The 27,486-nt window shown below is 45.8% G+C and overlaps 2 protein-coding genes across 3 annotated transcripts; one reads left to right on the top strand and one right to left on the bottom strand.

The window, feature by feature from the left end:
• Positions 1–4: 4 nt before the first annotated feature.
• Positions 5–17,870, bottom strand: Hpf1 (Histone PARylation factor 1). 2 transcript variants are annotated; one of them, XM_089567086.1, is made up of 7 exons: positions 17,197–17,870; positions 17,092–17,149; positions 15,537–15,782; positions 14,076–14,265; positions 7,140–7,238; positions 6,639–6,868; positions 5–1,464 (listed from the first exon to the last, which is right to left on the bottom strand). In XM_089567086.1, exons 1-7 carry the CDS (start codon positions 17,314–17,316, stop codon positions 1,163–1,165), a joined length of 1,245 nt encoding a protein of 414 aa, XP_089423212.1. In that variant the 5' UTR covers positions 17,317–17,870; the 3' UTR covers positions 5–1,162. The 2 variants fall into 2 exon arrangements, with proteins under 2 accessions (XP_089423212.1, XP_089423213.1); XM_089567087.1 differs by having other exon boundaries at positions 17,092–17,128; positions 17,197–17,541.
• On the top strand, positions 17,630–26,221 carry LOC149372589 (rho-related GTP-binding protein RhoC). The gene is made up of 3 exons (XM_089567088.1): positions 17,630–18,026; positions 21,618–21,848; positions 25,091–26,221. Exons 1-3 carry the CDS (start codon positions 17,871–17,873, stop codon positions 25,280–25,282), a joined length of 579 nt encoding a protein of 192 aa, XP_089423214.1. The 5' UTR covers positions 17,630–17,870; the 3' UTR covers positions 25,283–26,221.
• Positions 26,222–27,486: the final 1,265 nt, after the last annotated feature.

Genomic DNA, 27,486 nt, shown 5'->3' with positions numbered 1-27,486 from the left:
CCACTAAGTTCATTCAACGAGTAACTTTATTACAAAAGTCTCAGCTTACAGCAGAAACAACACATTGAACTTAGTATCACAAAAGTAGTGGACAGAACGAATGGTAACATGGCATGGCATAAACATGAAAAAATGTAGTTGAAGAAAACATGTAGTGACTGTTACAAACAACGAAAAAGTTTGTGAGAGTAGATTTCCTGGATTTTCCAACTCTTGTGGACAAAAATTCGGGCCATGACTGTTCCCAATAAATGTGGTAGTAGTTGTAGGAACACCACTAACAGCTTAGCTGTGCTGTACGTGTGTACCAACGCTCGGGAATGACAAACATTGTGATATATTGCTACAGAAAAGTTTCTAATTATCTCTGGAAGGCTTGGTAAGCTTTCTCTTCAGCTTAGAACATAAATGCACAGCATACGACATACTGAAATGGCAATTCAAGAATTGCACAGGCAGGTTACCTAAGTGCTCGTGACGTTTTTACAGGTGCCTTTTACCAAAATTAAATTGCATGGAAAGATTCTTTGGCCTTGCATGAATAGCGGAAGGACCAGCAGCATGGAGTAACATACATGTTGCAGTAACAAAAAAGCAGCAGAGTTTTGTTTGTTAGGACCTTATTACACCATAGCCACACACAGTTTTAACCAATGCTTCCAGAAAAAATACGCTATCATTATGTCCTGTTATTATATATCGATTCATTATAGCACACATTTTACGTATCACGTTTAACAACAGCAGCCAAGCTCTGCCTCAAAACAGTAATCAAAACAGTAACTTTTTTAGCACCATAAAATGCTTGCACACTTTTCAGGTTTTAAAGGCAAAATTTTAGCTGCTGAAGCAAATTTTTTCCATATGCACAGGCAGTTCTAATGAAGTATCAACAAGCTCTGCACTGGTAACCCTAAAGGCAGAGACTAAGTCAAGCAACAGCTTATGCTGTGTGAAGCTCACACAAGCCAGTAAGATCGCTGCTCCTGTGCCAGGGCTGTGCATATGACCGGTGCACAATAAAACACGGTACACCACTCCAACAAACATTGTGCACAAAATTTTTGGTGCAAGATAAAACAGTATGGTTCAGTAGTGCTCCTATTACTCACCCACATGTCCTAATGGAGGACAGCCGCTCGTCCAAAGCAAGCAGTGGTACTCAACCTAGAACACTGACATTGGGAGTTTTCAGTCTACGTCTCAGGTGGGCAGTTAAGATGCGGGCAAATGGTTCTCTGCCGAGAAGCTCATAGGCGAGACTGCCCATCATTGCAATGGTTTGGTGCAGACTCGTGTGGCCAGAGCAGAAGAGGGCAAGGCAAAACTCAAGGCCCATGCCGAAGTCGCATTCGTCGTTGGCAATGTGAACCAGCGCGATCACCTGCTGCAGTCTGTTGTTAAGCCGTCTATTTTCGCTATAATCATCGTCCGAGAACTCTGCCAAAAATCTCTTCATTTCAGCTGTAATGTGCAGGAAAAAAACAAACATCACTTTTCAGCAGAGGGAAGCAGTCTACTTGACAGCTTCCTAGGCAATAAGATCAGGCACAGCAGCCAGTGGAATGAAATACAACATTAAGTTAAAGAAAAAACATGAATTTTTCAATACGAAAAATCACTGCATTTTTAGTACAGAAGATGATGGTCAGCAGTAGAAATCTATTCGTGCAGTTTCACTAGATGTGGCACTGTGAGCGGAGCAGCTTATGGGGACGCTTGTAACATTCTCACATCCACAGAGTCACCAACTCGACAGTGAATGAAGTTGAGACTTGTGGAGAGGGAAGTGATGGGAAGATGACAGTCAAAAAGGAAGTAAAATTGCAGCAAGACTAGAAACAAAACTACCAATGAAACCATGAATTTTATTTTAATTTCTGCAGTTCATGGCAATCTTCTTTGAGACTACCTGCATAGAACCAGATGCCTTTCATTCTTGTGGCCTCTTAAAGTGGTACGTCATTTGGCTTTCTGCTTCCAAAACTTTGTCCTGCTTGGTGACGTACTAGTCTTAAAAAACTTCACACTTAATAAAAACAGCTGTAGTTCCACCATAAGTTCCATCTGTACCAAACATCTTGTCCTCCCACAAGCTCTTGATAAGGGAAAGCATTCTTTACAATGAAGCAGTACTGACCGGTACTGAAAAAAAAAAAACTAACCCAACAAGTCTGAGAACGTATCATCATCATCATCATCAGCGTAGTAGTGTAGGCCCCTCCCACTGATCTCCAATTAGCCCTCTTCTCTGCCTGATCTTATCAGCCTACTTGGTTCTCTGCTACTGCATTTACCTTTTCTTGGAATCCATTCAATCACCCTAAGGACCCCTTTGTTATCTCTTTTCAGCATTACGCGCTTTTCCATGTCTACTGCCTCTTGCCGACTTTCAGTTAGGCTATAAGTAACTCGTATTTTTTCTGTAAACCAATCTGCTCTCTCCCTGCCTCCTAACATCAACCCTGTCATTTTCCTTTCTACAAAGATTTAGGCAGTTATGGTGCTAAAAAAAAACGTGATCCACTTCATATCAGCAGCTAGTTCTTGGTAAAATTAAAATGGTAAATTATTTTTTGAGGAAATGAAATGGCGCAGCATGTGTCTCACATATCTCAGTGGACACCTGAACCGCGCTGTAAGGGAAGGGGGAAGGGAGGAAGGTGGGAGTAAAGAAGAAAGAGAAGCAGCAGTGGAGGTCTCCGGGATAATTTCGACTACCTGGGGATCTTTAACATACATGGGCGCCTTTTGCGTTCCGCCTCCATTGAAATGCGGCCGCCATGGTCGGGTTCGAACCTGAGCACTCTGGCTCGGTAGACGAGCGCCTTAACCACTCAGCCACCATGGCGGGTAAGCTAGTTCTTGGCACTCACATTACATATTTAGTTTGGTTTATGGGGGTTTAATGTCCCAAAGCGACTCAGGCTATGAAGGACGCCGTAGTGGAGGGCTCCGGAAATTTCGACCACGTGGGGTTCTTTAACGTGCACTGACATCGCACAGAACACGGGCCTCTAGAATTTTGCCTCCATCATAATGCGACCGCTGTGGCCGGGATCGAACCCGCGTCTCTCGGGTCAGCAGCCGAGCACCGTAACCACTGAGCCACAGCGGCAGCTTTAAATATTTGCCATTTTAGTACACAGAGTATAAACTTCACAACAGAGTTTCAGTGCCATCAAGGTCTAAACCACTTGCAGTGTTAATGAGCCTCACCAGATGTTAATCCAAGGCAAATACCTGCTACAACAAGGAGAAATTGAGAAGTTGAAATTTGGACTCCTTGTGTGCCACAAAATCTAGGACGCAATAACTGTATGCATCTTTCCCACAGAGTTCAGCTTCCCTGCTACACAACTGAACAGCACTGAGTCTCCTTCACAAGCACTTAATTGTACTATACGCAAGGAAGCCGCTAGTAGTACCACCTGCTAGCAAAGATGGCATACGTGCTTATAAAGAAATCTTTCTACATGGTTTCACGAAATTCACTTCAACACCTGGGTATCACCTTGCAAATACACATCCTAGAGATCCTGCATATTGACGTGGTACTTTTTGACTTGTTTGCTCATTATCCCAAGCTGCCAGCATGCGGCTTTATCACCCTGTTTGTGATGCAGGACACTACCAGATTTATCTCGATTGATCGCACCCAGGCAGAGGAGATTCCACGTTGCTGCAGACTCGCCACATCTCGAAAGTTCGTTGTCAAGTTTAAACTGAGCACAGCTGAGAATGGCGGGCATTCTGTTTGACGACCGCAAATCACGCTTGTTGCTATGCTGCCGCCGAGTTATTCAGTTCTTTTTGGGCACAGGTCTGCTTAATAGATAGTGTCTTTTAAAAGCCGTTTTCGCCGTCTTTCTGACTGCCATCACCACTATGTGACAGTATGTATCCCACCTCAGTTCAAGGTGTTACCTTGGAAACTACTCTTTCACATCTCCCACTGATAAGTCGAATGTCCTTGATTAGTGCAACATCTAGAAGGAAACCTTTTCTGTTATTAGCCAGCGGTCATTTTTCAAAGCCATCTGGATTGGCACCCATCATTTCCTTTGTTCCCTCAATATGGCCGACCATGAGCAGATGGCACAAGGATGCTTTTGCAACCAAAGGACAAGGATTAAGTTGAGAGGTAGCCTCTGAATAGAGAAGATCATGATATACAATGGCAAATCAACAAATCTACCCTCGTTCCCCCTATCTTTATGCAGCTCCCATCAGGGAGCTATGCCACTTCCACCACTTTCCCTTCCCAGGATACGCCTACCTGAACCTGACAAGCAGACTAACTCCTGTCCTTGTGACATCAACCGCCACCACAAACTCAAACTGTCAGGGCCAGTCTTCTCACCCTACTTCCAAGACAGCAGCAACTACCCTAAAAACACGCAAAAATACTGATCCAGCCCATTCACCCTTCAGTCATTGCACTCCCCATAAAAGCCACTTACCACACTGGATACTTTATAACATACAAAATGAAGTCCTTGGAAACAGTGTGGGGACGCCTTCGTCCCCTGCATTCGCTTTCCCGCAACGCACTAGTTCCCTGTGGTTAGCTTCCCCGCAAGCCTCCCCTTAGTTGTGTTTAACTAACAGGGGAGGGCGCTCGCGTCGCAGCGACACCAGTGCCACGAACGGCATTTTGCTGCGCGCGCGCGGGGAGCGACGGGGTCTCTTCTCCCGGGGACCGGGATAGCGTGTGGACGTTCACGCGCAAAGCTCCGCTCTTCGCCGCGGGTGACCTCGTGTGGAAACATGTTCCCCTCAGCTCGTCCCGTCTGGCCTCGGAGTTTTTCCCCCTGCCCTACCGTGGGCGAATGCTCGCTCGTAACCGTGCTGGTGAGTCGGACATCCTCGATTCCTCAGTGTATTTTGTTGCTAGCTGGCGTTATTGTTATTGCAGCAATAAATGCCTTGTTTGTGTCAGCCAGTGTGTTGTTCCTTTGTTCCCGTAGAGCAAGGCCCGCCGTGGTCGCCGTGCGCTCATAGCGCTCGCGACCACGGGGTGGGGTCCGCGCGGTTTTGAACTATGTCAGCCGCGGTTAAACGGGGAGAACGCATTTATCTCCCCCTATTTCAACCCCACAACAGTTAACGTGGAAATGGCCTCAGGCTTTTTAATAAGCCTGTAGTTGTAGGCCCTGGATACAGCCAGTCTGGTGCAACATAACTCTCTGGTATTGAAAGCGTACTGCATGCAAAAAGAGTCTCAGTGCCCCAGCATGCTTGAATATTTTCCTTCTCTTTGCCAACAGCGAAATAATTTTTTTACTGCGCTTTGCACCTAAATCCCTTTTGTACAGTAGCAAGCCAGGCTGGAAACACCTCAAGTGGTGCAATGGCCATCACAAATCCATGCATCATTACATACAATCCCAGTTTCTTGTTTGCAAGGTCGCACCAACAATGCAGACATGCAGAGGTCATCTGGCAGATATGTGTACATGTACAATAGTGCCAGAATGAATCAAAACATTTGACCTAAAAAATATTCACCCTCTGTGTTCATATATACGAGCAACTGGCATCAGTAATTTGATGTAAAGTGCTTTGCGTGATGGATGTCAAGTAACTGACACACAATTATGTTTCAACATACCTTCAAATGCAAACACATAATGCATGCTCACACATGTTTGGCCCGAAAGTACTGTTGTTTTGAAAGTACACAGGTTACTACTTCATCCATGATCAAAGCTGTCTTCAGGATGTGCTGTGAAGCCTCTATGGTGCCCCCAGCACTCTAGAGCAGGGATTTTCAAACTGGGTACTGTGGAAACCTGAGGCTCCTTGGACTGCTTTTGGGTGCCCTAAGTGCCTTGGTCCATGCATGCCTTAACCTCTACCTTTTATTGTGAAAGCACTACTCCAGACGTTTCAGCCCTGAGCAAGGATCTTTATCGGGTTAGTGCGGAGCAGCGTCGTGCAAGCTGTAGCCAATGGGAGGAGGAGGAGAAGGCAAGCTGCAGCCAATAGGAGGAAGCTCGGGAAAGTTTGGAGGAGTATTGCACCAGCTGTAGCCAATGGGAGGAGAAGAAGAAGAAGATGGGGAAGTATGAACACATGCTTTCGCACATATACTCAGCTTAACTATATTAAAACCCTACCACTTTTCTCTACCCACTTTATTTTAGGACTAATCACACTGCAATTGTTCATTGTGGACTGCTTTGCTTGCAGCCAGTCACCATGAATTGAATTTCGGCATTTCTGAGAAGGAAGGAACAGAAGCTAAGACATGTGGCGTTCCTCAGTGCCTTTCAAAGGTCGTTTGGGTTCTCCAAGGCTACAAAGACTGAGAACCATTGCTCTAGATTTTTAAAAAATGAGAACAGCTGTCTTGTTTTGCGTAGAGCTTGGAAACAATGAGACAGCTATGCCAGCTCCACAGCACTGCTTGGAGACAGTTCCTGATATGGACAAAGTAGCCTACATACATTTAACAAGAGCTGTATATAAAGACACGACTACTGCGGCAATGCTACACTTTTGCCAAATTCAAGTTTGGCAGCAAAAGCTCGAAAGCTAAGCCCACAACTCTATGCTTCACAGAACAGTGCCTTAGTCAATGCATAAGCTGTTTTCCATTCTTTCAAGTTGGAAAATCGCAGAACAGAACTCACCATTTGAAAGCGGCATGTTGCGGTAGCCTGTTTCGAGCTTGCTGTCACACGGTACCACCATGCCTGCACCATGCCAGGCGGCAGTCTGCGGTTTCGGCCGCTTCTTGGATGCTTCCTGCAGCGAGTGGCCCTTCGCCTCAGAAAATTCCACCAGTGCTCCATTGAGCTTGCGCAGCTTTGCCTTCTTCTCGGCTTCTTTGCAATTCTGCAGGGCTTTGGAGATTTCTTTGCTGAGAGCCAAAAGGTGAAAGACAGTTGAGCACATTTTGACCAAGGCACTTTCATTTTCGGGAAGAATACAGTACCACATGGTTCTGCAGGACCACTTGCACTAATAACCGAGAAAGCGCAATTAAATCACACCTCACCAGAAAAGCAGGCAATGCAGCTCGCAGATTTCCTTTGTTATGCAACCCAATCATCATACACATATGTATATTAAGATCAGCACAGCATCAAAAGCACGGTGAAGAAACCAATATTACAAAAGGTCTTCCCCACCTGAGCACAGCAAACAAGTTTCCAGCCACTTTTGTGATTTTGCAGCCCTCTGAAGCAATATTGGATGCCAAAAACACAGGCATTTCTCCAGGGTCATCCCTGAAATGAAGCAAAAAGAATTTCTCATGTGTCTGTATAAGATAAGCATTGTTCAGCAATCTGACTGAACCGCAAAACTAAATAATCTACACAAAACAAGCACAGTGAAAAGAAAGGAGCAGAACTGCGTTCAATTAGGTCACGCTAATGATCACCATCATCGGCCTGACGGCGCCCATTGTAGAGCAAAGGCCGCTTCCATGGCTCTCCAATTAACCCTGTCCTTTGCCAGCTGCGGCCGCCGCATCCCTGCAAACCAATTAATCTCATCTGCCCACCTAACTTTCTGCCACTCCATGCTATGCTTGCCTTCTCTTGGAATCCACTTCGTTACCCTTAAGGACCAGCGGTTATCTTGCCTTCGCATTACGTGCCCTGCCTAAGCTCATTTCTTTCCTTTGATTTCAACTAGGATGTCATTAACCTGCGTTTGTTCCCTCACCCACTCTGCCCGCTTCCGGTCTATTAACGTTTCACCTTTTACATCATTTTTCTTTCCATAGCTTGCTGCGTTGTTCTTAACTTAAGCAGTGAGCTATGGAAAGAAAAATGATGAAGAGGTCATGCTGAGCATTGCTAACTTGAAAGAAAAAGCAACAGAAAAATACCAAGGAAACTACAAGCATAACATGTGCAAATATCCTTAGGTATGTTCCCGAGTGTTAATTCCACAACTTAAAGCTCTTGAGACAAAACTCATAAAGACCACAATTAGTGATTCATCGCCTTTTCACAATTTCACCATACTTCAAGTCATTCCCGCATCAAAGAACTTACTCCACTGGTCCTTTTTTCATGCAAGGCCCGTCTTCCACATTCCCACCACATATACTCTGGCGAAATGGCGACGGCCTGACATCACTACAGTAATAAGCACACACTGCCGGCTCCACTACTGCGCCGACCGTACCCATTTACTCTGTCAATGTACTGCATTCGAAACCCGGAGAATGGCCATAGAGCCCCTCCAGCAAATAGATTACCATACCATGCCGCTCATAGATACCGAAACACAGCTCTTATTTGCTGCATATGGGAGCCAAAATGGCCCGATCAGGGTGGTGTAAGAGCGCCTTCTGATCGGGTCCAGCAATAGCAAAATGAAGAACACACCGACTCATGCCTTGAGTGCGACTATCTTTCTTTCCTCGTTTCCCCCCACAGTGGCCTTGTGCCTTCCTCTCAAAATAAAGAACTTTCAATTAATAAAATCCTCTCACTGAACTAGTTGGTGTCCTAGCAACACATTAATAGAGTGAAAGTGGTATGTCTGGTTATGAAGCTGCAAATGGGACCAAGAGAGATGATGAGTGCGGGGTCTGTATTAAAGGGTCAGTCTACTAACAGAGATGACTGTATAAATAATGCCATATTCTGGTAGTTGGCACCCTATAACGTCAGTAACGAGGAAACTGCTCCCGGTTTAGGCAGGAATTTATATTTTAATTTGGTCTTAAAAGTTGCGCAAAAATGCATGGTGGCGACCCCAACGTTCTTGTTGTTGCAGCAAGTGGTAGACTTTTTTTTGTAGAAGCATAAGTGAATACACTACATACCGTTAGTATGCCCCAATGTCACAGAAACGTACGTTTTGTTCTAGTGAACTGTAGAAGGCGTACCGCTCGCTTTTTCTGTAACTGACGTGAAAATTTATAGTTTAACTTTGCTTAATCATATTTTTAAAAGTGTTTTTGAAAAAAGAAGGGCCTCACCAACGCCACCGCTACGTATGCACTGGCGCTTCCGTCTCTAATATGCTATAGGGCACGTTCACACTTGTCCAAAAATCCAGGGAGCGAAGCGGATTCACTCGCCGCAAAAACTAGGACCTGTTCTCATCGCGCCTGTCCCGTCTGGCTGGCTATGTGCTGTCTTCTTCGGCGCTACAACCCTTTTCTGGAAACATACACCAACTAGCCCCTCAACAAGAATTATTTGTTCTCATCTGTTGACGCCCGGGCAAGGTGGAACCACCGCGCTGCTGCTATTTCTCGCTGTTGCACATCACGTCGTCGCTCGCGCCGTACACAGATGCATGCTTATGTACATTAGGCACATTCCCACTTTTAGTTCAGCGTATGCTAGCAGAGACTCAAAAATAAACTCAGCCTATAGTGGCGCCATCTGGTTCTCAGGAGGGGAACCATTACTGTAAACAAACCGACTCTCCTCTTAAGCCTAGAAGCGGCAGAATCGTCACTCTAATTAAAAGAAAAAAGCAAATTTATCACTTATACGTTTTCTTATAGACAAGTTGAGACGAAGCGAAAGATTGATGCCCCATTTATGGCCAGTGAACACGCTGAAAAAGACAGCAACAATGAGAATTCAGTCCGAAGTGAGGGGCCCGGCTTCGAAATGCGTCGCCATGTTTGTCGCCGCGCGGCGGATATCGTCGGAATCGTCGCTACTCTCGTCACCACTTTGGCTGTCGCGACCGCGTTTATCCGGAGTTGACACATATGGGTTAAAGTTTTGTTCGTTCATCCTTGACAATATTCTCAATTTCAACTTCGCTCAGATTCTGCAAGCTTGACATACTCCCTGTCAAACAAGGTACCATGTGCAGTGTGACACCGCTTCGTCTTGGATTGGATTGCCACACCCTCTCATGGTCGTGGTGCTCACGTTCCTGTATTTTATTAATGACAAAATCCGGCTTCGCATAATTGCAACATATACTATAACCAATGTCCTTTCAGTGCCGATTTCTTTTAATCATCTCAGCACTTGAAAATTGCAGTTTATAAATTGCTATGACGTTTGTATTTTCATGGTTGCCATATGAGCCTACAGGTGTGTTCCCACATCAAAAAATTCTATTTTAAAATGTTATACCACACTTCTTGGCACCACACCTGGCTAAACGGTGATTTGGGTAAAGAGCTATGGCTGATAAAATATGGCTGATAAAATTAAATATGGCTGATAAAATAATATAAATATGGCTGATAAGATTCAGTAGACTGACCCTTTAATTACGACCATCTGCGGTTTTCTAATGCACGGTGAGATCTCACAACACACTGGTATCCGTGCATCCTGCATCCATTGAAATGTGGCTTTCATGGCCAGGATACAAAATGCACAACTTGGGAACAGCGACTAAATGAATATGCACTGAATGACAGAAGTGGTGGCTGGAACTGTTGCAAGTGGGGCCCTTAGTCCAGAGCCCCAGTGGTTACTGCTGACTTCTTGGTGATGGTGAACACTGCCTCCCGGTCTTCTAGGGAGACACTGGCCAGCTTTGCCTCCCACTGTTTCAAGGCCAAATCAGGCAGCTTGAGGTGGTTGGCTAAGTGTGGACATGTCCATGGAATATGGGTGAAAGTAGGGGTGTTGCCATACCAAGGACATGCATCTACGTATTGTGTTGGGAGAAGGCGACGGAGGTGGTGGAAACTGCTGATGATAGCAAATTTTTATGGCGCAAGGACACCTGCGGCCAAAGAGCGCCATGGCACAAGGTATTTTCGTTCGCTCAAGGTGGAGTCATAGACCCATTTCCCAATCATTTCACCCTGATTAATTGGCTGGGTACCCACTGATGATACAATGGGTACAAGCTGGTGGAAATGAAGGTATGTGAGCGTCTGAACTCGCCAGAGGAGGCACGAGTATTCCGGGGGAAGGTGCCTTTGGGGTTAGCGGTATAGGCACCTGTTGAGACGCCAGGTTTCTAGGTGTGTGGAGTAGTGGGTGGATGGGGGGCAGAGCTTAGGGGGAGGAGGCCCCGAACGGTGAGTATAATTGCAATCTAGGGTATCAGGATACTTCCAGCCAGATCTGCGTGGCTGGGGACCCAGGTTATGACATTCCCTTGTTGGAGAGTGTGCCCCAAGATACAAAGAGCTTGCCTTGGGACACAGCTGCTTGTGTAAGCTCGGCAGGCAGCCGGTGAGTCTGTGAAGATTTGTGAACTCTGATTATGGGCGTCATTCAATTTAAGGATAAAGGTGATAGCGATCGCTTCAGCAGTGGTGGGGTCTGGTACCGAGAAGGAAGTGGCCACGTATAGATTGTTGGTGCAGTCTAGGACCACACTAAGAAAAAATTTGCTGGTGGTTTTGCATTGCTAAGCACAAAATATTGTGCGAAAGCAGTTTTCTGCAGGTGGACACCACCACCATGTACCTGAAAGTGAGATTGAGGTGTCCACTGAGAGCCAGTTATGCATATCTTCTGTTGTCAATGCCGATTTACCCAATGTATGACGCGATTCAGCAGCAATGTTGTCAACATCAACAAGCATTGCTCTAATGACGAGTTTCTGCTGCAATGTTATCCATCCCAACGCATGCAGCGCACATCTCTCTGTCACTACTGCCACATAGTGCAAAGCGCAAATATTACTTTGATAGCAATATTAGTTGACGAAAACGAAAATGTGCAATGCACAGCACGAGTGTGTTGCAGTTTTACACAAGACGTGACCGGCTGCAGCAATAACCTAGTGTTCTCGTGCAGTGGCCACTAAAGCTGATCTGTTTGTGCCGTCACGGGCTCGAATCCCAGTCGCAGGGTTCAATTCCCACCTAGACCCAAATTTTCCGATTTTTCTTCATTGACAGTTCGTGTCCTTTTGGATTATGGATTGGATTGTGGATTATGGTTTGGCTTGTTGAATTATAGATTGGAATATGGATTGGCTTGCTGCATGGCTATGGACCAGTAAAAGCGTGACACACAGTGTCCACGCCACTCATGAGACATAAAAGGCTTTCACCTTAAAACATGGGATAAGAGATGCACATCAGCTTTGTATGTGCACGTCTGTTGTTTTATCCCAACACCGTCAACGCTCACGTTCTGCAGAAAATCTGGTGTCAGCATTGTCGGTGTGGTGAGCAAAAAAGCAGGGGTCCCTCCTGCCACCTAGCTCACACAACCGTGTGACATCATCACAACCAGCCCACCAGATGCGAGCAAATTGCCCACTGTGGTAGTTAAATCAATGACTGGTTGTGGGAGGTTGCTCGAGGAGAGCAGCCTGGGTCTCACAAACCCCACCCGTAGCTCTTAAAGGGACACTGAGGAGAAATTGAAGTTGGCTTGTATCGACAGAATACCAGCTCCTGATTACAAAAATGCCACTCATACTGACAACAAAGTTCTTGTAACATAGAAAAGAGCAAGAATTAAAATACAGGTATCGCCGCCACAGGCCAAACTCGCAAGTGCAAGCGTGGTGACATCATAGGACAAAACAGTGTTGCTAGAACCAATGGTTCTAGTAACCCTGGGACACGAGAAGTCGCGAATCACTGAGGCGCAGCCAATGCATGCGCAAATTTCCTTGATGTCGCCAGATGGCGCCAGGTACCCGGCAGCTATGCGCGCGCTTGCAGCATCGGGACCAATCAGCGCCTGGTCACCGGTGTTAGGCGGGCTCCCGGTATTCCGCTAATGGTAACAAGGTACACGGTATGCTAAAGGTGTCTATTTGCGAGAACTTCGTTGACGACTTCAAGAACGGGATCCATCGTAACGCTGGCAAAACACCGGCGCAAACGTAAACGAAGCGACAGTAGCGACGGCCACAATAGCCAACAGATGCCTTCAACGTGTGGCCGGCGGTAGCTTTCTTTCCAGCTGCTGCGAGGCCGCACTGCTGGCTGCAGAAATCACGGAGTCTGCGTTACGTCATGTGTCACGTCACTTAGTCCTGTGTCGTCATAGGAGAATCTCAAGTTTGAATAGAGCGGCAGGAAAAACTTTTTCAACTTCGAATCCACATTTCTTAAAAATAAATGCATCTTTCGCTGCCGGCCAAGTGGCAAAAAAGCCATGAAATGCCGAGCTATCGGATTTTGCTATAAAAAAAAAACATTAATAGAGCTCTCCTCAGTGTCCGTTTAAAGTCACGACTCTAGTGGCTGTGTTTGAAACAGCTACCTGCCAGGGCAGTGGCGCATCACTTAACTGCTGCACCACTGCACGAGGGGGACTCCTCACGATCGATGAATGCAAAGTAGAGAATGACCTATTCGCATATATGAGCATGTAGGCAGAACCTAGACAAAGTGATGTGCAGAGAAGATTCCAGGCCGCTGAAGGGAGCCATTAACGCTTTTGCATCACACCCTTAAGATGGAACTCAAGTGTCCTCTGAAGTTTTTCCTGCGTCCTGTTTGTCTATAAATTCACATCGACAATACGACGCCAACTTGTGCAAGTTTCTGTTCTAGGTAGAGAAGCCAAGGTAACAAACACAAGGCAACGTGAGCTGCATCAATCACTGTTTGCTCCAATGCAACAGCATACATTCATAGCTATAAAACAGTGTAATGTAGTGAGCACATCCCTTCAATATTCCTCCGAACTGAGCAGTACTAAACGTTCTAAAACAATCTCAACAGATACTTAGCACTGCAAAACCTGCAAGTAAAAATGAAATCTAAAACACAAATAATGTGGACTCTCGTTAATTCAAATTCGTCTGACTCGAACTTTTGGCTCATTTGAACGTACATTTTCTTTGGTAACGTCAACAACAAGTTCATTAAGAAAGCCTTCTTTAATGCGAACAAATTTTACATTCCCTTTGAGTTGGAATTATCAAGAGTTGACAGCATTACCGAAGACAGTTAAACAGAAACGTGTGCTACACAGCTGAGCATATGTTTTTTGCTGCCAGAAATGAACAAATAAGGAAAAAAACAGCAGTACATTCAGTACAGACAACAGCCCACAAAAAGTGATTATTTTTTAGAAACCATATTGACGTCCTTCAACTGATATTTCCAGAAATAAACATACATGTTCCCCACAGCGCAGCCAATAATATACTTCAACCTACCTACAGAAACATAGTCAAAAGCTTGAAGTGCTTACCTGAAATAGCCAATGTGGTACATTGTTTCATCATCAGCACTCAGAACAGTCTGCATTTCAGGCGGATCATAGAAGTACCTCCAATGACGAAGAAAGTCATCAGGTGTCTTGACACTTTTGTTTGTCAGTTTTCCAGCCAAAACATCAAATGGACCAACTAGTTTCAAGCCCAGCAGGTCATGAAGAGCACCTGAACAGGCGAAAAAAAATTGGGAGGGGGGTTGTCTTGTGGAAAAAAGCGACACGTGCTCTGTGTCGTTGTTGATGCAAACATGATTAAGCAATGATCAGGCTACATAATACATGGTCAACAAATTGCCCCTAACTGTTCGCAAATGTGTCAGTGTGGCATGAAGCAGGAACTAATAATATAAATAATAGAATTTCAAGATTAAGAACACGCTGAAGAATGCTGCGAGTAGTAAAAATATGCAATTAAACAAGTGGCCACACTTGTTAACTCTTTCCTTACCACGGGGAAATTGGCTGTTTTTTGTATGGTTTAGTTACGAATTCTTTGTGCAACAGCTACTAAATGTAGAGTGCCATGCGGTACATAAAAGTGAAGGTAAATGAACGTGCTTTCAAGCAGTATTTATTTTTAAGAAACACAAAAAATTGATTTACATAAAAAAATATTCATGAACAAAAAAAAAACAAAAAATGCAAAAAGTTTCTGACTAAGGAGTAATATCTCTGGCAAAAAAATTTTTACCGAAATTCCAAAATATACAAATTGTGGATATATCAATAGGCAACATATCTTTATAAAATGATACCCATACACTGAGTACTCTTTGAGTTAGGAAAAATTACAAGACGCATAGTGAAATATTCAAGTTCTTGATTGGTCCTACTTAAATTTTTTTTTTCAAGGAAAAGATTAACTTATAGCACAATACTATATACCAAAACGCGCGTGTTAAATGCACAGTACAAAAGCACATTACGAAAGAAATACAGTAATAACAAAATGGGTAATAAAAATTAGCAATCACAAATAATTAATGAAAGCTGATGTTTCCGGCTGATCAGCTGCGTCTTCCTCATCTGAGCTGAACTCCGACGACGGGACATTGATGTCCGAGTCATCTGTGCTCGATGAGTCTAAAAGATCACTTGCCGGGTCGTCGGGATCGAGCAAAACTGCGATCTTTCGAGCGTGCGCGGTTTTGGATGTCGACGCCATCACTCCGCTCAAGTGCGCGTCAACTATAGTACCTAGAATAGCGTCAACCTTCGCACCCGCGCGCCCATTAAAAATCGCCGCCACGCGGTAAAAATGTGAACCATGCAGAAACGGAAACTCTACTTTGTATACAATCACCGAGATGGCGCCACAAGTCCAGGGCACAGTGGTATTTTTAAAATTCGCGCTCAATAACTTCGCTCGCCGGCGATCGATGCCTAGTGCCGTGGTAAGGAAAGAGTTAAACGCTTGCTTTGCACATAAAGCCGTACCTGAGGGGTCCTTTTTGCTCAGAGAGCTACAGAAGTCCCAGAAGTCGTAAAAATCATCCGGCATCTCCACCAAAAACTTCTGCTTGATTGACTCCCGAACATCGTCAGGCGAGTCTGGAAGCTCGTTGCTATCGTTTCCTTGCATCTCCGTTTCAGTAGCTGGTTCATCAGACCTATCAGCAGTTGCTTTTTTCTCTTTTTTAGGCGATGACACATCTTTCACAGGTGCCTGTTGGACAATCTTCGCTGCATTGTGACAAGAAATGACAGCACAGATTACAAAGCTGAAGTTGACCAAGGTTACGAAGGTCAACAATAACATGTAATTAGAATAACGGAAAGTTGGACTAGTTGGATTAAACTATACATCATAGTGCTAAGCAAAGAAGGCAAGGGAGATATTTCTGGTCCACTCAGCCAATACACGAGCGTGTCTCTCTTCTCCTTCCAGGACACCACAACGCACTCTAAGAAGGTCTTTGTAGAGCCTTGCCTGCCGCCACCACTCAGAAGATGAAAAACGGCAGAGCCTTCTCGAGTGACCAGTGGAAGGATGCAGTGTTCCACAAATCCTCTGCACCTTCGGGGGAGAGGAGTGATGCTTGGCGTGCCATAACATCCTTGCGTTGCAGACGGAAATTCCAATAAGACAGGAGAGAACAGCTGGATTATTAAGGTTACATAAGGAGAGTGAAACAGTGCCCAAAATACTAGAATGCAACTTAGAATAATGGAAAGTTGGGCTGGTTGGATTGAACTATACCTCATAGTGCTAAACAGCAAAGACAACAACAAGTGCCTGTCTTGTCCTCTTCTCCTTTGTCTTCGTTGTTTAGTGCTATGATGTATACCATGTTCGCAAATGAACGCGCACCGTAGAATGCTTGTCCCAGCTAAACGGGCGCATTGTTCGAGCTCAAATTTCGCACAGAAATGGCACTTGGTCGGCAGAATTGTTTTATACCACGTTTGTTTGGAGTACTTACCTGATTCGATCAGCAGAAGTCGGATATTCACATCGACTGCGGCGACCACGAAGAAAGTTATGCCACTATGTCAGCGATCGCACCGGTGGTGCCATCTCGTTTGTCGGCCGTGAAGATTCGGCAAGGGATGGGAGTCGGGTTGTTTTGCAAAAGGTTTGAAGACCCTTTTTCAGCTCTTTTATCTATGATCACACTAAACGTAGTTTGGACAAAACGCCACTAAATTTTAAGTTTTTGGTGAGGAGAGTCTTCAAACATCCCGCAAATCATTCCCCCCCCCCCCCCCCTCCCTCTCTCTGACGAATCTGCACGATCGACAAACGAGATGGCGCCACCGGTGCGATCGCTGGCAGAATTCGTCGTCGCCGCAGACGATCCGAATATACGAGTTTTTTTGATCAATTCATGCAAGTAACCCAAAAAAAAGTAGCACGAAACAATTCTGCCGACCAACTGCCATTTCTGTGCTAAATTTGAGCTCGAACAATCCACCCGTTTAGCTGAGAGAAGCATTCTACTGCTCGCGTTTATTTCCGCAACAGTCAAGTATTTTATAAATAAATACATACTTCCGTCTCCAGGAATACCGGCTTCATCAGAAGGCTCCTGCAAACAAAATTTGGCAGACTACGTTAATCAGACCTCGTTCTTTCAGCGTAACTTAGTTTACATACCTTTGACTCTGGGTGCTTAAACTTCTCTAAATGGTCCGCATTCTTACGATAGCATTTCGAGCCGTACTTGCACGGTTTTCTCCCGTCATCACTTGCAGGCCGCTTTCGGTCTCGAGGCATTCTGATACGTTTCTCACACGGTTACAAACTTGAGACTTTGTGATCAAGAGCAACGGGATAAAACCCAAGACAAAGCACCGGGCATTAGCGCGCGCTCAACTTCACCGGCTTTCGGCTAAACCTGGCTGAACTTCGCTCGGCTTTCGTTTGTCGTGTTTAATGTGTGAGTCAAATACCAAAAATTTGAACAAACTTTCGCAAAAATACGTCCATATAAGTTTTAAAAATATTTAAATTGCTTTTCTATGACTGAAAAACTCGATTCTCAAGAACTGTCGTATTCCAGGAATTTCTGTAGCAAATTATTGCCGCCAGGGGCAGTTGCGGCGGCGCCCGCTAACATGGTGAATATTTTCTTCTGAGGATCGCTGTGGCTGTCCTGTCACCGTTGGAATCTTATCCGTTTCATACGAGTATTGTCGGTACGGCAGCGCGGCAGCGAGTGATCGTCGCATGCCCTAAACTTTGGGGTTTGTGTCGGCCTTGACCGCATCTTTACACGGCGTAAGCACGGCTCCAACAGCGAGGTTCATCGGAGGTACCCACAGCGTAACATGGCTGCTATCCGGAAAAAGCTTGTGATAGTCGGAGATGGAGCTTGCGGAAAGACCTGCCTTCTCATCGTGTTTAGCAAGGACCAGTTTCCTGAAGTTTATGTCCCCACTGTGTTTGAAAACTACGTGGCCGACATCGAAGTTGACGGGAAGCAGGTGCGTATCGCCGGTAGCTGCAGCGAGCTCTCGCTATCCGTTGGTACTGCCCATTCGCATTTTTAAGCCTAATGAGGCTGCGAGCGTCCCTTGTAGTAAACAAAAAAACCCTTGCAATGTCGTGCAGCAAACGTATTCGATCTTCATAATTGCGTGTTATATATGCACGCAGATGTTTCTTACGTGTGCGCTGAGTCGTTTTGTTGTTAAGACCGCCTGTTGACGGGATTTGCAGGCGTGACAACCGTCGGTGACAAACGATCGGGCGAGGAACGCACAGCATTGGCACAGCTCAACCCGGCGTCTTGCCGGTGCGAAAGTCTGTGCTTGCAGACGTCGCTTCCCTAATGATCAGGGACAAAACTGTTTAGAATGGTCATTTGTGCGCCTTTTATTGCTCGTGGCAATTCCTTCGAGGTAACAGGCCCCCGTCGACCTCAGCGTGTTGTCATGCCGGTGACGAGCGCTTTATTAAAGGGGGCGGGGGACGACTTCTTCGTGATGTGCTACCCGCTTTTTTTTTTTTTTATGCGACAGCTTTGGTGACGCATTGTTGTGCGAATCTCTCAAGGGAGCCTTCGAGACATTCGTCTTGCTCTATGTTCGTTGGGCGCGTCTGGGGTGTGCTATTGATTCATTGCCGGTGCCTGCGGTAGCGGCGTTATCACGCGCTGCTCCGAGGGCGTGCTTCAGGATGCGGAGCGCATGACTAATCCTCGCCGACGGAACGGCTCGAGGAGGGTAGCAGCAGCACGTCGCCTTTATTTTTTTTTTTTCTCTCTGTACGTTTTGTTTTCGTCAGCTCGGCACGCCGCCTTGACGCCGGAGCGCTTGTTCGTCCTCAGTCACGTAGTGCGGAAATCGAGAGCGCGAAATCTCTTTGGCGCCCCGTTTTCTTGTCTCTACTCGGGTAGCGAGTGGCAGCAGCAGCCGGGTGGCCGCTTTGCTTTTTGCAATCCCTCTCGACCGCGCTCACCGGAGGCGGCTTCGTCGTCGTGTCGGTTACGCGGTCTTGGATGTTGTCTGGCGTGCGCCGGTTTCGTTCCCAGCCAAGTTGGACGGCGATGCTCACGCCCGAACCGGGAGAGCAGTAGCGGTGGATCGATACGGGCGGCATGTGCTCGGGAACATCCCCGGCCGCCACCCAACGAAAGCCCTGTCCCGCTTGTTGCTTGCTTTTGGAGTATGCATAGTTTCGCACCGTTCGTTCCTCTTAAAACTTAGCCGTTTTCGTCGACAAAAGAACCTGCACGGGACATGTGAGGCTCAGCATTAGCGATTTTTCGGCGTTTGTGCGGAAGATTTCGGAGTGCGAGGGGCGAACTGTTGCGTTTCGGTTTCGCTGCTTGTTCTGTCCGAGCGTTTCGAAGGCGGTGGGCGTAGCCTTTCTAGAAGGCGGCGGATTGTTGCCGGGCATGCCGATGCCCCTGCAATGCAACGATTACGCGCGCGGCCTGATATGCCATCGTCGTTGTGCACTTGCTTCCTCGGCTGTCTGTAGGTCGCGTGAATAGCGTGTGAGCCTCCGGGGAATGACGACGTCGCCTGAATCCGCGTAGTTGCGCGCGTCCGTTGCTCCACTGTCCCTGTTTCTTTCCATTTTTTTCTCCTGCCTCTTTCGCGGCAGTTTCGTCTGGATGCAGTGCACGGACGCGCCCGTGCGAGGCGAGTGTCGTGCCTGACCCGATGCACCTGGACTGACGTAGTTTAGTATCTCGCGAGGCGTAAGGAGGCCGGGTGCGATAACGGGCTGCCGGTTCCACTCGTTCATCGAACGCCCCGTGGCAGTACCGACCTTTTTTGTGTCCATAGGCGCCGGCTTTTGCTTGATGTGGGGCTCGTATTCGTTTAACATGGCTCCTAAGACCTGCTCTTTGGTCTTGGGGAAACAAATAAAAAAAAAATGGAATAGCTAGGTTTCTGCTGCAGCGTACACTACTTTCATTGTTTAGCTCTACAAGTGGCAGCGAAAATTTTGCTAAGGGTCTAGATCTGTCCTTGCTCTGAAAATTAAGTGGCAAGCTGCTTTGCAGTATATGTTCGTGTGCGCACATTTTGTTGCTGTAAGTTTTTTAGCCAGAAGTTTATTTAAGAGTTCAAGCAGCTATATGGGCCAACAGGTTGAAATGAGCTGTTAAATGAATGAGGTTGAACTGACAAGAGCGATGCTAGTTCAGTCGTTTTGTCATTCTGACCTTGTCTGTGTTTTGTGAGGTGCAGTTTGCCACTGAAATTGTGCAACACAGCTTGCTTTTGTGCTGCTGCAGCAGACCCTCCTTTGTGTTTTGTGATGTCACTGCATGTAAAAGAACAAGAGTAGTTAAGTATTAATTCTGTGGCTCACTGTCACCCCCTCCTTCATCCGGATCTACCCTCACCAGAGACATTTCACGGGTCCACCCCGATTAATATAGTTACTGTGCTTTTCCCTTTCTGATAGCTTGTTAATATTTTTGCGGTGTTGCATTTATTGGCCAAGAAATTGGGGAATTAGGCGACCACTGCATCCTGGCTTGGAATCAACTGGTACTTATTTGTACTCATTGACCTCAGTACCCATGTGCTGTATGCTGTAGGGGCACTTTTGTCCGCTTTACGCACGTTCAAGATGAAGTTTACCTACCGCAGTGGCTCAGTGGTAGGGTGCTCGGCTGCCTTTTGATGGAGGAACAAAAAGGCACCCATGTGCTGTGCGATGTCAGTGCATGTTAAAGATCCTCAGGTGGTCAAAATTATTCTGGAGCCCACCATTGCACCACCTCTTTCTTCTTTCACTCCCGCCTTCCTACCTTCCATTATGATGTGGTTCGGGTGTCCACCAAGATGCCAGACAATTACTGTGCCATTTCCTTTCCTCCAAAACTAATTTTCAAGAAGCCATAGGCTAGATGATGATACACACAAGGAACCTCCCGAGTCAAAGGCCAATTTCCTGTTGATGGCATGCGCTAAACTACAGTTAATTTTCCTGTTATAAAGCTAGTTTCATTTATTTGTTAAACATGACCTAAAGGTGAATTGTGGTGCTTAGCATCCCGAAATGACGCATGGAGCATGACAAACATCATATTGGAGGCTCCGGATTGATTTAGAACACTAGAGGTTCTTTGATGTGCGCTGAGATCGCAGCACACAGGTGCCTTTTGCGTTCACTTTTACCACGTAATCATCACAACGAAGCTCTAGGGGCTCTCAGGAATGCGGCGAGGGCTCCTTGCCACTTGGGTGTGGTCGCCATGGCTGGGATTCAACCCAGGTCCTCCGGCTCGGTAGCAGAAGAGTGCCTTGGGCCACTGCAGCATATGGTTGTCTTAAAATCCTTTTGTACCTTATCAGTAGAGGTAATTATGTAGCTGGCAGATACGAGGTATCAGCTGATGTTTTGATGTAGCTACTTGTTCTGGGATGTGGTCATAAAATTGCTGGGAATTAAATGTTTGTGGTGTACAGCAGTGACTTTTGCTACCGAGTCCATGGGACCCTTTTCAGAAGTTGATTTTCCGGTTCGATTTCTGAATTATTGCCACATTCTTAATTTTTCTTCCCGTATCTTGTGTCCATGCATTTGATCATTCTCCTCTGTTCTGCCAGGTGGAGCTGGCGTTGTGGGACACGGCTGGCCAGGAGGACTACGACCGGCTGCGGCCTCTGTCGTACCCCGACACAGACGTGATCCTTATGTGCTTCAGTATCGACTCCCCCGACTCCCTGGAGAACATCCTGGAGAAGTGGCACCCTGAGGTCAAGCACTTTTGCCCAAGCGTCCCCATAGTCCTGGTCGCCAACAAGAAGGACCTGCGTTCGGACCCAGCCACCGTCAAGGTACGGCTCCCTGAAAGCTAAACACTCGAGTTATTTTGTGTCACGCTTATTTTGAAACAAAGAAAACAAAAACAAATCTGGGTCAGTTTTGTGAACTGCAGCATTGCGGACACCTCCAAAGTAAATTTGATGTCCTCCACGAGGCAGGGGCAGCGTAGAGACGCATTGGAGACATACAGTGCCCAGTCATATCCTGATTTATTAAGGAAATGAAATGCACATATGAGTGTAGAAGAGGTGGCGCCAGATTTTGAGTATTCACTGCATTAATGCTCCATTAACTTCATCTATAGCATTCTACCTCAGAAAGGAGGGTGTGTAGATCGCAAGTCGCAGACTTCATCAGATATGCAAAGTAGTATGATATCGTTTTGCAGTGAGGGTGGTTGCATTTGTAGGCCGAATTTTTTTAATTCATTCATTGCATTCATCAGAGAGCTTGTGGTGCTTTTGTTAGTCAAATTCCAAAGCGAATGTGTCAGTGTCAGTGTTTGTCTTCGTGCTGTGTGAATGAAAGCTTGAAATACCAACTCTCCTAGCCACTGATTTTTAATCGTGCAGATACCACAAAGCAGTAGACATGTATTTGCACTGCATATGTGCCATTTTTCTTCATAGTTGCCACTCTCAGATTGTTCAGGTTTTCATTATCTGCTTGCAGTTTGCCTAAACCAATGCCCTACTGAACAGCAGGCTTTGATTATGGTTCTTATGTTTCGTTCTCTTACTGCATAAGAACAGCTTACTGCCACGTACTTACATTTGTGTTGGTTAGAAGTCCTCAAAAATTGGATCACTGCAAAAGTATTCTTATGAGTCAGCGCCAGAAATTGCCTGAGTATGGTAGAGAAAAAGCTGAGGCACCGAAACCCTTGCTTCCAGTTACCTCCATAACATAATTGTCCCATCGTTGGAATGAGAGGTGTGCAAAAGAGCCATGAGACTCACTGTGTGTAGTGAGCCAGCTGCCCAAATGTTGATGGTAGCAGCAGTAACTACTGAGTATGTCTTGCAGTTCCAGTTTTTTTTGCAAGAAAATTGCTACAAAAGTTGCTGAAAATTGTTTATTTGTTTTAGACACTGTCGCAGCTTGTAGCAATACATACTTCGTAAATCCACAGTGTGTTAGAATAATAGCCCAAAGCTGTCTGTCCTTCTCAGCTGGCATTGAGTGATGAGACAAGTGTGAAAATCCACTTGAGTAATTCTGGAATGGTGGCCCAAGTCGTTGCCATCAAATTTCCATTGACTTTTCTTATCTGCTGTACTCTCTTGGACAGTGACAGTTTTGTTCAAAATGTGTTTCTCTTAAACTAAGCAATGCTGCAGTCAAATATCTGGGAGTTTATAACTGGGGCTTTGGACTAGATAGCCTATATTGGCACTATTAGTGCTAATGCTTGCCAACTTTTTCTCTGAAAGACAATTCAAATAATACACTCAGCGTAGTTAGGTATAGCTTATGCCAGATAGCTGCAAGGTTTGCCCCAGAAATCTGACTTCAGTTTTATTGGACTTCACAAATCGGAAACGGTAGTCTGAGGTGGCTGTCTTCATGCAGGAAAATATTGAGGTTGACTTTTATACAGTGCTACCAACTGTAATGCGAGATTCAATAAAAACTTTTTCCTAAAAGTACTGCACAAAAGTCCTAGACGTGACAATGTTGAAAAATTTGCATGTGCTCAACTTTCCATCCTTTTTGTGAACACTTGAGGAGTGAAACATGCCCCCAGATGCCGCAGTCTGTGCAGCCTATTTTTTATGTATTGTTGAGGGTGCCCTATGAATCTATTTTATCTTGTACACTTGCTGTGCTATATCTCTTCTGTGACGAATTTTGTCTCCTAGATACAATTTTTTTTTTTGGTAATTTGTAGAATGCTTTTGTTTCCATGTGTTCTTTTTTCTTAATGTAAGTGAATAACCTCCCTGTAGTGCCGCCCTTTGGATGTGATGGGTATTCATAATAAACTCAGCGAAACCTCATTATAGGGAGTAGGTAAAAAAACTGGTAAAAGTCTCATAATAGCTCGACATTGCTAAAGTTTGTTCTATAAAATTTCGCCAAAACCTCAGACCGGATGAGCAGAATTTAATCAGTGAAAGAGCAGCTTCTGGGAGAGACCTTTTCCGTAGCTTTAGCGCCATTTTGTAGCTGCTCGCAGCGATTGTGGAGTCTCCCAAAAAAAAAAAAACAATTGCCAAGCGCCAGTTAGGTTGGCTTTTCTACGCATAGCACCGCAGCATGCAGCGGTGGCAGGCCAGTGCCAACTAGGGTGGCTTCCTTGCATTGCAGCACTGTCACTTAAAAAACTGAGCACCAGGACGAAACCTATCACCGTTAGCACCCCCCTACCCAGTGAATTCAATTGAACATTTTTATACGATGATGTATCTCTATAACAAAATACCGTATTTGCTCACATAATAGGCGCACTTTTTTATCACAAAACCCGGCTCAAAGTTCGGGGTGCGCCTATTACGCGGGATAAAATTTGCGGAAATTTTTCTACTCTCAAAATTGAGCATACTGTATAAACACACACGTGTAAGGGCCGCACCCGTGTACGGGCCACACCCTGTTTTCCCAAAGGAAATATTTTTTAAAAAAAGATCGGTGTAAGGGCCGCACCCAAACGTTTCACGACCTATGCGGGAATAGCCTCTGAAATGCCCGCACCGTGGCCTCCGCGATCAGCTCTGGCTGTGAGTACGCGGCACTTGATCGCTGAGGCCACTCAAGTGCACAGGAGCTTCCAGGTGCCGCCCACAGATAACGCCAGAGGCTGCAGGCCATCATCATTATCGCCACCTTTTTTCTCCATTGCGAGCTACCGCTATTTTTATTTTTCTTTCTGTGAAGGCTAGGTGAGTTACTCTGGGCAACTTATGAGCGAAGAAGAATGCTTGAACATTGCATTGATTCTCGAGAGGACTGCTGTACAAGTAGCAAGCCAGTGGGAACTATCTTTCACTCGTGCATGTATTGGGAAAACCTCTGCTCATTTCATAGTCATCTTGCATGCCGCCCACATTCCCCTGTTTAGACAACACTTTGAAGAAAGTTGCAGGAATGAAGCATGATTGGTTGGAAGCAATGGTGGTATGTAGGAGTGGTGTGTGCAAGAGCTGACGTCCTGCATGAGCAAGAGAATTTTGCTGTCTTGCAGGGTTTTGCGTGTCCTGTAGGGAGGGGCTCTGGATTTGTCACTCACATTCGGGGCTGTTGCGTTCTGCAGGAGCTGGCGAAAATGAAGCAGGAACCTGTGAAGAGCGAGGAGGGTCGTGCCATGGCTGACAGGATCAGCGCTTTTGGCTACCTCGAATGCTCGGCTAAGACTAAGGAGGGCGTGCGGGAGGTGTTCGAGATGGCCACCCGGGCAGCACTCCAGGTCAAGAAGAAGAGGAAGAAGAGGTGCTGCCTCATGTAGAAGACAGGCTGGCCACCACTTCTCCCGTTTTGCGCTCCCCTCTCGCACAGACTCCTCCTCCTCACTGGCAGCCTTAGGCAACAGCTCTCTCTCTCTCTCCCCCCCCCCCTTTTTTTTTTTTACAAAGCGCTTTTTCAAGGTTATCTCTGCTCTATTGCTCCCAGTTCCCTTTTGCGCACATCGCTGCCACGGCTACGCAGTTTGCGTTTGTCCTCCCAGCTGCACGATGATGTGGCTGTGCTTGTTCTCATTTTTCACTTTAGGATCTTGGTTCTTTTACTAGTGCTGTGGCATGTTTGCAATGGCTGCTGCTGCAGAGCCAGTGCCCCCCAGTGAGCCTTCTGCTGGTGGGAAGCTAGCCATTCTCTCTGGTGAACCTGGTTATGTACTCACACCGTTAGTCCAGGCAGAAGCGCTCCTTCCAGAAGCCACTTTGGACGTGCCTCTCTGAGTAGGGAACTCGGTATATTTGCTTGGGCCGCTGAGGGGAGGCAGTGTCACGAGACAGCAGTCACACGTTTTCTATCATGACTCGTGCCTTGTCGCTACAGTTAGGCTCCTCCTCTGCTCTGTGCTGTTTATCGCTCAAAATGCAGCATGCCCTGTGGCCAAATTGACTAGTATGTCAGTGTGACTCACAAGAACTGTTTTTTTTTTTTTTTTTTGTCATTAAGTATCGCGGTTTTGCGCGTTTTGTTCTCTTGCCCCTTTTTTTTTTTTTTCTGGCATGCTATGTCACTTCAAAAGAGCATTGTTGTTAGCCCAAATTTTTTTTTTTCTGCAATGAGATCATGACATTGTCAAGGAAGAGCAGTGAAATGCTGATAATACATTGCTTTTGAATAACCGTTGTCAAGTATTCTTTATGCAGAGTTTTTTTTTTTTTCTTTTTAGTGTTATGTATGATCTCTTTGGTTGATAAATAAATGTTGTCTCAAAGCTCGTGGTCATTTTTGCCTCAAAAAGCTGAAAGCGCATGGCTGATGAAGCAAAGAGAGGGTTGCTTTTCATTAAAGGGCGCACTGGAGAGAGAGTGTGAACTATAATAAAACATGACGAACACTCAAGAGAGATCAGAAAGCTGTGCACATTAAACAAGTTATATTTTACTGTGGTGTGGTCATCTGGTGGGCTACAGGGATAATTGTGCGGTAAACTGCAAAACGGCTTTTTATGCGATTTTCAGTGCCATATCAAAGGTATACATCCTCATTTCTTTGATATTGCAGTGCTGCATTCTTAGAATCTGAGGCACACTCTTTTCGTTTCCACCATAGTCTCCTGACATATTTTGGTCAGTGTTCGGCCCTTTTTATGCTATGATTATCGGAAACAGTTTGAGTGCTTCATTTTGTGCAAGCAGATTAGAGTGTGCATAAGATGACATGAGCTTAGGGTTTAAAAGCTAGTATCTGACACTGTATGAAAATGCAAGGGTATCTTTGCTGATGCCAGTCACATGGACCAGCCAGGAGCACTCTGCTTTGAGCAGGTCCACTGTTCCAAAGGTAATGCTTGGTTTATATCGAAGCTCCGCAGGTTTCTGATCGTTTTGTATCATTTCGAAGCTTCGAAAAGTTCCGTTGAAGCCGACTTATAACATACAGGACTCTCGTGCATCATTCTTTCCTTAAATCCCGAAGTTTGCAGTAAATGGACAAAAACAAACACCACAATGTGGACTTCCATGGTGTACTTTTTATATGTGGGTTTCTGGTGCTTCCATCTTATTTCAGCCGAGCATCGCGTCCGGGAACTTTCGATCTGTCCAATTTTAAAGGTGCACTGAAGAGGAATCTGAACTCGTATTTTTACCCCTGTAACTCGATCTACACGTTCTGAGCGTTCTTGGAAACTTCGAAGCATTGCCCTGTGCGGCCGATTTCCCTAATTTAAATCGGGTTAACATCGGTCTCCTGCCTTCTTTTTTTGAATTCCCTGCAAACAGTGGGAGGAGTCAACCAACCTTTCACCAAGTCCCATGGCGGCTTGCCGCTCTGCCACCGGCAGAGTGATACGTAGTCATCGGCGAAAGCAAAGCGTCCATGCGTATTTTTATTTCCATGGGCCTAATTTGCAGCTACGTAGTTTTTGACTAGACCTATTTATTCACGGAAACCTAAAATAAACTGGATAAAAGCAAAATCAAAGTCGCTACGCGACTGCCTGAAAGGCACTCCATGCGTTGGTCGACTCCTCCCACC

This window comes from Amblyomma mixtum, chromosome 1 (assembly GCF_055824585.1).
Source record: "Amblyomma mixtum isolate Tamu chromosome 1, ASM5582458v1, whole genome shotgun sequence".
Classification (NCBI taxonomy): Eukaryota; Metazoa; Arthropoda; class Arachnida; order Ixodida; family Ixodidae; genus Amblyomma; species Amblyomma mixtum.
This window is presented reverse-complemented; position numbering and strand designations above follow the sequence as displayed.